Source organism: Periplaneta americana, chromosome 2 (genome assembly GCF_040183065.1).
Source record: "Periplaneta americana isolate PAMFEO1 chromosome 2, P.americana_PAMFEO1_priV1, whole genome shotgun sequence".
Lineage (NCBI taxonomy): Eukaryota > Metazoa > Arthropoda > Insecta > Blattodea > Blattidae > Periplaneta > Periplaneta americana.
Genome location: NC_091118.1, coordinates 93,596,385 through 93,610,282, shown reverse-complemented (window position 1 = coordinate 93,610,282; position 13,898 = coordinate 93,596,385). Strand labels below are relative to the sequence as shown.

At 34.4% G+C, this 13,898-nt stretch overlaps 1 protein-coding gene across 5 annotated transcripts in view; it reads right to left on the bottom strand.

The window, feature by feature from the left end:
• LOC138694437 (Golgi-associated PDZ and coiled-coil motif-containing protein-like) overlaps positions 1-13,898 on the bottom strand; it is a 412,856-nt gene that overhangs the window by 172,938 nt on the left and 226,020 nt on the right. For all 5 annotated transcript variants that reach the window (XM_069818142.1, XM_069818143.1, XM_069818139.1 and 2 more), the window contains exon 3: positions 9,174-9,378. In XM_069818142.1, the coding sequence (XP_069674243.1) occupies positions 9,174-9,378 (205 nt within the window). The remainder of the gene's footprint in view (positions 1-9,173; positions 9,379-13,898) is intronic.

Below are 13,898 nucleotides of genomic sequence, written 5' to 3'. Positions count from 1 at the left end.
GCTGATATGCGAGCAAAGAGTCCTGCATCTTTTAAACGCCACAGAGCTGTTCGACAATATCCACGGAAGTGAGAATTAGTTCTAATGGCAGAAGTAGACTGGTGAGGATTCCTGACTTCTTCTGCAACCAGAGTTGTATTTTGTTTAGGAGTGGACACATGTCTTCTTTCAAAACCTGGATGATGGTGTTCAACTTCTTCCCTGGATAACTGTACCCACCAGGGGGCTGTAAATGGAGGAACATTGATCCTTCTTGTAGCCTGGAAAATCGAGTAACCTGGAGTATTAACAAGAGTAAGGAGTGATTTCCTTGTGCTTACGTCCTTGTGTGTGCGATCAGCCATGGTAGAACTCAGTCTGATGACAGAAAACAAATCACAGGCATGTGCTGCTCCTTATATCTACATGACTACCAACAATATTGCAATTAACTAAAACTGACCAAATATATTATTATGTAATATATTTTGTATTAGGAAAGAAAGTTGATACTATGAAGCAATGAGGATGAAAACTTGAAGACCACACGGAAAAAACAAGTAAGTCACCCTTTTTTTTTTTTTTTTTTTTTTTTTTTTGCGAAATTGAGATATTGCGTTCATTGTGTTCCCCAAGGCCTAATTTATCCTTCCATAGCAAGTACATGTTGAAAATGTGGTTAGTCATTTGTAAAATTTACACTAAGAAAACAGTGTACAGGAAAAGAATGAGGTAAGTCAAAGCAATTATTTCTGTATTGACGTGTTATTAGTTATTACAATGAAGTAGCAGCATTGTTGGCATATCTGCTAACAGAATATCGTTGTTGATAATGCTAAAACTATGAGGGACCCCGTCAGGCTAATTTTAGTTTTAACATTAGTTCATCAGATTCAGAAGGGTATGCTACTGGAACTAAATGACAGCTGTGAGCAGTATGGGATGAAGATGTTAAATGTTATGTTTTATTTAATGACGCTCGCAATTGCAGAGGTTATATCAGCGTCGCCGGATGTGCCGGAATTTTGTCCCGCAGGAGTTCTTTTACATGCCAGTAAATCCATTGACATGAGCCTGTCACATTTAAGCACACTTAAATGCCATCGACCTGGCCCGGGATCGAACCCGCAACTTTGGGCATAGAAGGCCAGCGCTATACTAACTTGCCAACCAGGTCGACTGGGATGAAGATAAGTGCAAATAAGACGAAGAGCATGGTCATAGAAAGAAAAATACAGAAGATAAACTTGCGAATTCTAAATGAGGCAGTAGAGCAAGTGGACAGCTTCAAATACTTGGGGTGTACAATAAACAGTAACATGAGCTGATACCAGGAAGTCAAAAGGGGAATAGCAATGGCAAAGGAAGCTTTTAATAGAAAAAGGAGCATCTTCTGTGGATCTCTGGAAAAAGAACTAAGGAAGAGACTAGTGAAGTGCTTTGTATGGAATGTGGCATTGTATGGGGCAGAAACATAGGCATTACGACGAAGTGAAGAGAAGCGAATAGAAGCATTTGAAATGTGGGTATGGAGAAGAATGGAACGTGTGAAGTGAAATGAAGCTGTGTTGGAAAGAGTGGGTGAAGAAAGAATGATGCTGAAACTGATCAGGAAGAGGAAAAGGAATTGGTTGGGTCACTGGCTGAGAAGAAACTGCCTACTTATGGATGGACTGGAAGGAATGGTGAAGGGGTGGAAGAGTTCGGGACAGAAGAAGAAGAAGAAATCAGATGATAGACGACATTAAGATATATGGATCATATGAGGAAACAAAGAGGAAGGCAGAACATAGAAAAGACTGGAGAAAGCTGGGTTTGAAGTGAAAGACCTGCCCTTGAGCAGAACACTAAATGAAATAAAATACCGACACATCTAAGTAGAAAGAATAAATCATACAGAAGAAATGAGAATATAAACAAGAAATTAAGAGTACAGAGTCACGAACCATGTGGAGATTGCAGGTATAAAAGGTACAAGTGTTACAGAATGATTACTGAAGATGAAAGATTTGCTCCAATAAAGGATTTCAACCTTTGTAATCATGGGATGAACAAAGTTTTTATCTTACAGGGTTAATAATTGTGTTGCACATTAAAAAGAGGTGTGAATATGAAGCTAAGTTGCGTGACTCTTCTTTCCAATATAAAATTCGCATAAAAAGGGATGATGTAACTGCAGAAATTCCAGTGTACGCTAATCAGCATAAGAAGTAATCACAGCAGATGATTAAATTAAAATAATAAGATTACGAACACTATTATTAATTTTATAAACGAATCTAATTTTTATGTCTCAGATCTGCTACCTACTGTATTTACTAGAATATAAGCCACATTTTTTTTTGGTGCTAGATTAAGACCGATGATATGTGACTTAAAATCAGATACGAGTAATATGCAAGCACGAACACTATAAATATGCAACAAGATTTCAAGAAGTAATGTATAACAAACAACCTTGATGGGTGTTAAGATGATATTCTTCGGGTCAATTTCAATGTTTCAGACTCATGAGAAGAGGAAAATGACAGTGAATGAATGAATGAATGGAGTGAGTGAGTGAGCAAGTGAATCACTGAATATGTGTGTGCGTACATATTTTGTTTCTGTTCTTTACAGCCAACTTGTAGCGAGCTATAAAAATTAATTTCGCAAAAAATATCGAAATATTCTAACAAATGTTATAAAATCCAGGAAAATTAGCTATTATTCCGAAAAACTAGAAAACAATCTAAGTGATCCTAAAAAATTTTGGCAGACAATTAGATAGGCAACTAACTTAGAACCGAAAGTGAAAGATTATATTACGGAATCGTATAATAAAGATGGTGTATTAATTACGGACAAATTTGAAATAGCTCAGGAGTTTAATAATTATTTTTCAAATATTGGCATTGAAATTGCTTCTAGTATAAGAACTAGGAAGAGTGGTAATTTTTGTAATAATATGAAACAACTACAGTCTTCTATGTTTTTGTTCCCTGTAACAGAAAGTGAAATAATTAAACATATTACCTCATTAAAAAATAACATAAGCCCTGGTGAAGATGCTATACCCTCCAAAATATTTAAACTGTTCAGTATTTTCTTGGCTAAACCGCTTGTTCATGTATTTAATTTGTGCTTCTTACATGCTAAATTTCCAGATAAATTGAAAAATGCTATAATTGTCCCTATTTTCAAATCAGGAGATAAAAAATGCATGAACAATTACCGACCAATATCTTTACTCTCATGTATATCTAAACTGTTAGAAAAATGCATAAAAAGTCGTCTATTAAATTATTTGGACAAATACAACGTACTTTCTTCAAATCAATTCGGTTTTAGAAATAAACTTGGCACAGATGACGCTATTTCATGTGTTACAAACAAAATCATATGTGAGTTAGACCGAGGGAATAAATGCTTGGGTATATTTTTGGATATTCGAAAAGCATTTGATATCGTTAACCATGATACTTTATTAGAGAAATTAAACTTGTTAGGCATTACTGGTCATGTTCTAAGTTTATTTAAGTCATATTTGAATAACAGAAATCAAGTAACTAAAATTGATAATGATTTTAGTTTTACTCAAAATATAAAAGTAGGGGTCCCTCAGGGCACAGTTCTTGGTCCAATTTTATTCTTGATTTATATAAATGATTTGTTATTAACCGATTTACGCAAATATAATGGGGTTATATATTCATATGCGGATGATACCGTAATTCTTTTTGGTGAACAATCTTGGGAAGGCACTTATATTAATGCGAATAATGGATTACAGGTAATTAAAGAGTGGTTTGATTCAAATGCTCTTTCCTTAAACACATCCAAAACAACTGTTGTTCCATTTTCACTAAGGTCCAATGGTCTTCAATCTCCTCAATCTTCCTTTAGGCTCAAAATTTATCATTCAGATTGTTCTTCTCAAAATTGTGATTGTCCCATATTAACCGAATCCTCAGAAGTTAAGTATTTAGGCATTACGATCGACCAACACTTACGATGGAACAAATATATTACATATTTATGCAATAGATTACGTAAAACAATTTATATCTTTGTTATACTTCGGTCATATTTACCAATTAATATTTTACGTCTCATTTATTTAGCTTTATTTCAATCCATTCTCCAGTATGGAATTTTAGGGTGGGGAAATGCTTGTAATTCTAATCTCACTCCACTAATACTTATTCAGAAAAGAATCATTAAAATATGCCTTAATAAACCAATTGATTACTCATCTGAGCTTTTGTTTACTGATTTTAATGTTTTGAAAATTAAACAGATTTATTATATTGCCTTATTAACCTTCATACATAAAAACCGTAATAAATTTAAATTGTATCATCATAAATATGGAACTAAAAGATCCGATTTTATACGACTAGAGGAACCAAAGTATTTCACAAGCACAGCTCTGAGCCATGGTACCTACTTTAGTCCAAGGTTATACAATAAAATAATTCATAAATATCCAGATTTGGAAAATTTTAGTATCAGGAATTTCAAAAATAGCGTTAGGAATTTAATTTTTAAAGAATATATATTGATTTAATATGTATATGTATTTGTATGACTTAAATTGTTAAAATTGAAATTGTATTTTAAAATTTAATTTAATCCTGTAATTTTTTTTTCTTGACCCAGTTTGTGTCAAAAAATTATCTTTGTGTTTATCTTTGTGTTTAGATATCTCCCTGAGCACGAGTTTTTTACTCCTTCAGGGAATAACTAAGATTGTATTTCTGTCAATGTTATTTTATTAACAATAAACAATAAAATCAGCAGTTGGGTGTAATTTAGTCTCATCAGTTAATCCATTTGACACTTATTTCACTATCATACCAGTACATCATTAAGGGGCTAAGTAAGGGGCTGAAATTTCCTTTTTTCTCAAAAATTAACCTAAAAATGTAGGTGCGGTTTAAATTCAGGGGCGGCTTATATTCGGGTAAATACAGTATTTCGAAAGAGAAATATAATGATCTTCAACATCTCAAGAAATTTGTAGGACCTGAGGTTCAACAGTATTAGTCTCTCCTTCCAAGGAAAACATAAATTAATATGTTTGAAGTACATCAGGTTGAAAAATAATGTTTCCCTATCCAAATTTTGTGTATACTGAAGACACGAATTAATATGTTTGAAGGTCATCAGGTTGAAACGTAATAAAAATTTCTTAAACTAATTTTGTGTTTAGGCCTACTGGTAATTTCAGAAACTTTCATTAATGTTGCCTTTATAGAAAGGGTACCAACATTGTTAAAAATGAAAGAATGAAGGATATTGAGCTGTAGTACTAAGATATAATACATAATTTAAGATTATAGAAAAGATATTGAATTTTATTATGTAGGCTAGTTACTTCATTATTCCCATGTACAGAGAAGCACCAACAATACTCATATTTTTATTCCTCAACAATGGAGCAACTGTAGAAATTGAAAGTTTCAAGTTTATTTCATTTAAAATACATGAAAATGTATTTAAATTTTCACAAATGTATCATTAACAATTTTTAAGTTAAAGTGGCTTACCTCTTTAATGAAATAATGAAATGTTATAAAAATTATATCAAGAGAATTCGAATCTGTGTACTCTTTGCTCCCTAACGATCAGTGCTTTGTACTTTATCACTGAGCTAATGGAACATGTAGCAGTATCACTGAGTTCATACCTTATATCACAATACTACATGTCAAGGGGTAGATTTCACATAACTTAAAAAGGAGAGTGAAACTTCAGTTCGAAGTAAAGTTAAATAACAGTTCATGGAACTCTGGATGTAACTTTTCTTTGGAAGTCATTTCATTTTGGAAGAATTAGTGTAGGCCTATATCAGGACCATTGATTATTTTCTGATGCAAAGTAAGATTATATCTGTGAAGAAAATTTTGAGTAATTAACAGAGATTACTACGTATCTGTTGTATTCCCATGTGCCAAAATTGTCCCTTCTTAAATTAATTGTAGTTTTCCACAGTTCCTGTGATCAAATAGGCTGATTGAATAAAAAAAAAAGACCATTATCGTCTCTCCATACAATCATTTCCCTCACACACTATCAATGGATGTGATAAGACACCAGAAGTTTATTACCTAAACCGTTCAATTCAAATTGAACTATACTGTGAACCACATACACAGCCGAATAGCACTTAGACGAAATCTGACTTCAAGCGTCTTCCCATTTTTTTGTCTTAGGGTGTATATTAAAAACAGAGCACATACCATCTCATCATAGACTATTTCGTGAAGGTATTTTAGCAATTCTGTGACTAGTGAAGTTTGCTCAGAAGTAGCCTACTTAAACTATTTCAGTTCTTCTGTGGCATCCCAGCAATAATGCGAATATTAGAAGGATACTCTATTTAATACAGAGCCAGTGACTAAAAGAAAGGAATCGTCTTTCACTTGATTCCATTAGAAATTCAATGTTTTATATTCTAATTATTCAATCAAAATGGCTTAAAATTAGTTAGTTAAAATATAACTTACTTTCTTACTTATGGCTTTTAAGGAACCCGCAGGTTCATTGCCGCCCTCACATAAGCCTGCCATCAGTCCCTATCCTGTGCAAGATTAATCCAGTCCCTACCATCATATCCCACCTCCCTCAAATCCATTTTAATATTATCCTCCCATCTATGTCTCGGCTTCCACAAAGGTCTTATTCCCTCCGGCATCCCAACTGGCTTCCACAAAGGTCTTATTCCCTCCGGCATCCCAACTAACACACTATATGCATTTCTGGATTCGCCCATATGTGCTACTTGCCCTGCCCATCTCAAACGTCTGGATTTAATGTTGCTAATTATGTCAGATGAAGAATACAATGCGTGCAGTTCTACGTTGTGTAAAAATATAAATTGCAAAAATGTAAAACCCTCACAATGCTACATAAACGTAAACATTTGTTTTTAAAATGATAATAAAACAATAAGTTTTTAAAAACATAAAATTTACTTTGTCATACATTAAAAGTGTTAAAATTGTTAAAGACAGACGGCCCGTTTCGACGCTATGTGTCGTCGTCCTCAGTGTCTCTTGAACCACTGGTGATCTTGACTCTGCGATGTGCAGTTGTCGATGGTAGGGGTGGGGGTGTGTTGCTCCTATGGTGGGGGTTGGCTGTTTGTATGTTATGATGTATTATGACGTCAAATAATGTGTGCGTATCAAACTGCAGTTGTGTGTTAAGTATATATTGTGGGTATGCTATTGTATTCTTATATATTTCGTACTGTTCTAGGATGTTTAACTGTGAACTTTTTGGTGTGATGTGTAAAATTTCCATATCTGTTTCTATATTATTGTAGTCATGATTATTGTTGATAATGTGATCTGCATAATTTGATGTGATGTAGTGTTTGGTTATAGCTTTAATATGTTCATTATTCATTATATCTTGTGTGAAAGGATCTTCCTGTCTGTCCTATGTAAAAATATGGGCAACTATTGCATTTTAATTTGTAAACTCCAGTTGAATTATATTTATTTGAATGTTTAATGTGGTTATTTAAATATTTCTGTGTTGTATTATTTGTTTTGTATGCAATCTTGTACTTTAGTTTTCTGAATGAAGTTGCAATTTTGTAGGTATTGGTATTGTGATATGTTAATATGACACACAGATTAATTAATATACCAATGAACAATGACAACTACACTGAAGAATTAAACACAATAAAATATATAGCACAAGACAACCCTAACATAATAGACACACAAAAAGGCAAAACAAAAACAGAACAAACCAACACAAACATCACGCGAGAATAAATACATAACATTAACATATCACAATACCAATACCCACAAAATTGCAACTTCATTCAGAAAACTAAAGTACAAGATTGCATACAAAACAAATAATACAACACAGAAATATTTAAATAACCACATTAAACATTCAAATAAATATAATTCAACTGGAGTTTACAAATTAAAATGCAATAGTTGCCCATATTTTTACATAGGACAGACAGGAAGATCCTTTCACACAAGATATAATGAATAATGAACATATTAAAGCTATAACCAAACACTACATCACATCAAATTATGCAGATCACATTATCAACAATAATCATGACTACAATAATATAGAAACAGATATGGAAATTTTACACATCACACCAAAAAGTTCACAGTTAAATATCCTAGAACAGTATGAAATATATAAGAATACAATAGCATACCCACAATATATACTTAACACACAACTGCAGTTTGATACGCACACATTATTTGACGTCATAATACATCATAACGTACAAACAGCCAACCCCCACCATAGGAGCAACACACCCCCACCCCTACCATCGACAACTGCACATCGCAGAGTCAAGATCACCAGTGGTTCAAGAGACACTGAGGACGACGACACATAGCGTCGAAACGGGCCATCTGTCGAAGGTATATACCTTTTTTAACAATTTTAACACTTTTAACGTATGACAAAGTAAATTTTATGTTTTTAACAAAGTGTTAACGAGAACTTTAATCAATGAATAAGTTTTTACTTCAATATAGCCTAAGTCAGTTTGACTAAGTAATCAGAAAAAAAAAAAAAAACATTATTTTACCTTAGTGATTGACTTAGCTGAACAAATGTTCTATATGAATTGTACAATTCTTTAATAATGTCATATTCATGCAATATAACTCTCAAGTTAAGAACTGTAATGATTTTCATAAATATGTTCGAAAATATTCGAATTTGACTGAAATGAAAGGCAAGTCAGAAAAACACGTCATGGATTCAATATTTATTTCATTGTTATTACATAATTTTTAACTATTAAAATGTTTGTAATATTGCATATGGACAATGTTGTAAGATTGAAAATAAACATTTTTATACTGTATGATATACTGTATATATTATTTTAAAGTCCTTGATTTTAGCTTGAGAAGTCATCGGTACCAGAAATTTCATCTTGTAACTCTATTCTCATTTGATTTTCGTCTCTCTTTTGCAAAAAAAAAATTCCATCATTAATCTGGATGATGATGATGATGATGATAATGATGATGAAGAAGAAGAAGAAGTAATCTAGAAAGTTATGAAATGGTTTCCACATTATAAAAGTCATTTACCAAGAGAAAAAAACTAGAGATAGCCTATATCTGATTGACCTTTATAGGCCTATACAATTTCCGTTCTTTACTTGATATTTGTAATGAACACAGACTGACCGCGGTGCTGGTGTGTGGGAGAACGCTGCAATTCCTCTTCTAGTCTTCTGCGGATGCGTTCTGCATCTGGCTCTGTATGAACACTGGGAAGATGCTGCAGTTGGCAGGCATGTAGCTGCAGTAGAAGTGTGTGCAATTCCTGATCCAGGACTGAGCGCTGTGCTTTCGCCTCTACCAGCTCTGACCGTAGATACACCAGCTCTGCCTGTAATGACAAAACGAAAGTTCGAGGATGTTACAAACTGCTGTATTAAAAAATTATAATTATTTCTGATTCGCAAGTGTAAATTGATTTCTTTTCTTACTTCTATCCATCCAAGATACATTATGGTCTATTGATTTACTGCATATGCCGTCATATTTTCTACTACGAGTTTCTTGTTCGAGAGATTCATTGGCTGTTCTCATTGAAACATAGGTAAATATATATATATATATATATATATATATATATATATATATCCTTAACATGCCATTATTCATTCAGACTCTACAAACATGACTCATAGATCTCACTAGTACCGAGAAAGTAATGAATTATGATAATGATGGAGAATTGTTGGGATGTCACATGTCACAGCAGAACAGGAATACTTGGAGAAAAACCCTGTGTTGCCTGGACCATGGGCTAATCCATCATAAGTTACAAATTCAGGATGGGCAAACTAGGATTTGACCTGGACCTCCTGGCTAAAAAGCCCAGCACACTAGCACTAAGCCATCAATGACATATTCATTGAAACATATCAGTAAGTATTTCGTTATCTTCGCTGGTTTATCAAACCTACAGCAAAAATCTACATTTGAAAGACCAATAAGAGATTAACAAGAAAAATGAAGACATGTTAATCGAATTTTAAAAAACTTCCTAAGTACCGGTAGTACCTCTATAACAAATTATAAACATATAAGTAAATTAATACTATGTAGGCTTAAGAGTCGATATTTCGCAGAGTTTGGAACAAGCTATTGCGGATGACTACATTTTCTACTTTGTCCCAGTGGCAGAGCGTCGCATTTTCCAAAGCATTACGGTAGCTCCCATTGTATTTACAGTAACATGCATGTAATATTGTGCTCATATTTCACTAACTCGTACTTACAAAAATAAGTTACTCTGTATATACAGTGTTACACATAATCAAATACCAGTACTACAAATTTGGATATGGAGCTGTACTGTTGAAATTAGTAAATCATAATTAGTAAATAACTGAATATAAAATTATGTACAGAGTCCGCCAAAAAAATGTATACACTCTTTGTCAGACTGTATCGGGATACTGATATTGTAAATTGATTTGAATTACGAGTATGTTGTAGTATGGTCTTTCGCTCAACAGATGTCGGTACTTTCATCACGATAGTGAGAAAACAAAATGGCTGGAGCATACTTGACGTTCGAGCAGTGAAAATGCATTCTATGAGATTTGATAATGTCGTTGAAGTGCAGCATCAGTGGAGGTGGGAGTACGAAACAGAACCACCAACCTGCCTAACAATCAAACGCATTATTGACAAGTTTCAGGGGCATGGAACGATTTGTGATATTCACAAAGGAAGATTGGGAAGACCACATAGAGCTACAAGCCCTGCTTCATCGGCTCTCGTGTTGGAAAGGTTGGTTACTTCTCCACAGAAGTCTGTTACGGAATGTGCCCATGAAGTGGGGAATTGCAGTAAAAGTGTAATACAAATTCTGAAAGCTGCTAAGTGGAAAGTTTACATCCCACGATTACTGCACGCAATTAATGATGATGATCCTGATCATCGAACGCAATTTTGCAAATGGTAATTTGTGACGAAGGTAGTGTGGTCTGATGAGGCACAGTTTAAACTTAATGGAACAGTGAATCAGCATAACTGCATCTACTAGGCACTGGAAAATCCGCATGTTCATGTGGATAAGGCGGTCAATCTACCAGGGGTTCATGATGGTGTGGACTATCATCTAGGGGCTTAGTAGGAAACTTTTTCTTTGATGGTACTGTCACTGGAGAAGTGTAACTCAAAATGTTACGCACATCAATTTTACCAGGTCCACATGAGCTTTATGGAGCTGATGATGAGATCTTCTACCAATAGGATGGGGCGCCACCACACTACCACCTAGTCGTACGAGTTTTTCTGGATGACAATCTGCAGGGACATTGGATTGGACGAAGAGGGCCCATTGAGTTCCCCCCACGGTCGCCAGATGTAACTCCTATGGATTTTTACTTGTGGGGAACTGTGAAAGATCAAGTCTATCGACGTAAGTCGTGCATGCTGGAGGATCTTCGCCAGGAGATTACAGCGACATCTGCAGTGATCTCCATTGAAACAGTGACCGACATAGCTGTGGTGGCCGCTTGTCATTGCGTTATGCGTTTGGCTGTCAACAGCAAACATTTTGAACATCTAAAGTAACCATGTGCTTAACTGAAGACAGTACTACATGTGTGATCAGTATTTAAATGTGAAACAAACATATAATAAATAATTTTCGTTCCTTAAGGAGTATATACATTTACTTGGCAGACTCTGTATAAGTTATTTTTAAAAACTTACATATATATTCTTCTCCTCTCATTCTTAGTTCCTATAGCTTGTAAGTGAGTTCTATACATCGATTTTTGGCTGCAAAAATGTCTATCACTCTGTCGTAGAATTCTGGACTCTTCTTGATGTTATTCAAGAGGCTTTTCTCAATGCAAATGAAGGATAAATTGGTGAATCCCTCTTGTGTTTGTGTACTTCTTAAATAAGTTTTTATTCTTTTCATTGCTGAAAGGCTTCTTTCGACAGCAGCACTACTAGTAGGAATTGTCAAAATTAAAGCACAGAGTTTTGAAACTTCAGGTAAGGTTACATTTAAGCTTGAAGAAGCTAAATATTTATAAAGTTCCAAGGTGGAGGTCTTCTTGAATTCTGTTGATGCATAGATGACCAACAACTCAGTTTTAAGTACCATAAGACTGAAATAACGACCATATGATTCTACTAGTGACAGAAATGCACTTGAGGGAAATGACTTACTGTACTCTTCAAACGAATGAAAATCTAGAAGAGTTAGAAATTCCAGTTTATTAATTTCGGAAAATCGGTTGGTTATATGCCCTACGATTGTGTCGAGTACTTCACAGTAGAGTTGTCGATATGATGTTTTAACATGATCAACATTTGCAGCTCGTTGTCTTTTGGCTGGAATTGCATCTTCACTGGATTGAAGTGAAGAATGTTCATCTTGGCACGTTCTCCAAAACAAGTCAAATTTATCACGTTTGTCAGCCAAAAATCTCCTAAACTCTTCAATCTTTACAGAGCAATATCTTATGTCACTAACTTTAGCCTGTAACTTGTTAAATAAAATTTTGGCCTGAGGTAGCAACGAGGAGAATAAATTCAACAAAAAAATAAACTCAAAGTCTTGAAGGGTGGCATAAAATCCTCTTGAAAAAATTCTTGTCTCACTATCCCATTCTTCTTTGTTGTCCATGATAGATTTTAAAAATGTGGTAAAATCTCCTTTTACTTCTGATATTACTTCAACCAACCTCTGTGTGTATAACGAACAGGTCGGAGCAACTGATGGTAAATGCTTAGCAGTAAAAGCATGAAATGCAGCTTTTCGCTTTGAAGATCTTGAGAAAAAAGTTGAGAATCCAGATAAAGTTTCAAAAAACACTTTACATTCCTTAATATTATCAACTGATTGTTTTAGCACCAAGTTTAACTTATGTGCATAGCAAAGTACAAACAATACTGTGTGGTATCTGGCACGAATAAGCTGCTGCAATTCTTTGTGCACTCCAGCCATTATTGAACACCCATCGTAAGTCTGGGAAACTAGTTTATTCCCAATCTGAAATTCTTGGATTATAATGAAAACATGAGCAGCCAAGGAAACAGCAGTGCAGTCTGAACTTATATCAGTAAACCTTATGAACCTTTCTTGAACGCCAACAGGTGTGATGTAACGCAAAATGGTTGAAAGTTGAGATTTTCGCGTTACATCTGTAGCCACATCTTCTATTATAGATACAAATGGTGCTTCTTTGATCTCTTGTTTGATTTGATTGCATAAGACAGTTGATATAGAATCGATTAAATCATTCTGAATATTATGTGATGTGCAATCAAATACAGTAGATGATTCCAAATGGTTTCTTAATTTCTCGTCATAGCTGGCTCTGTGGTGAAGTAATTGAATATAATTTCCTCTGCTGTCTGAATCAGAGTTTTCATCATGGCCTCTAAATGGTAGCTCTTGTTCGACCAAGAAACACACGGCATCTATTAAGCAGCTAACTATGTATCTGTTTGATTTAACGTTTTCGTTATGCTTATCCCTATTAATTTTGAAAGCCGAACTTAGAGACTCTTCAATTCTAGTGTTTCCGAACTTATGTAATGCTATTTTGCAGTTAACATGGTCTACCGTTAGCTCATGTCGTTTTTTCAGCACATGAAAACTATTTACTTCACCAACGCCTTTTGTTGTCCAAACATTTTTCTCTGTTGAAAATAAAAGGCAGGGCCAACAGTACAAAGAACATGACTTTTTACAGCCACAAAGCCATGTATCACTTTCGTACCATCCTGTATTGAAACGTCGTACTCTGGTTTCTGTTTGGCTTATCATGCTATTTAAATTAGGAGTTGGTCTACCTCCGTCAACTATATCTTTCTTCTCAGCAAAACTTCGGCTGGGAAAGGAATGACTCAGTAAGTCTTCTATAATAC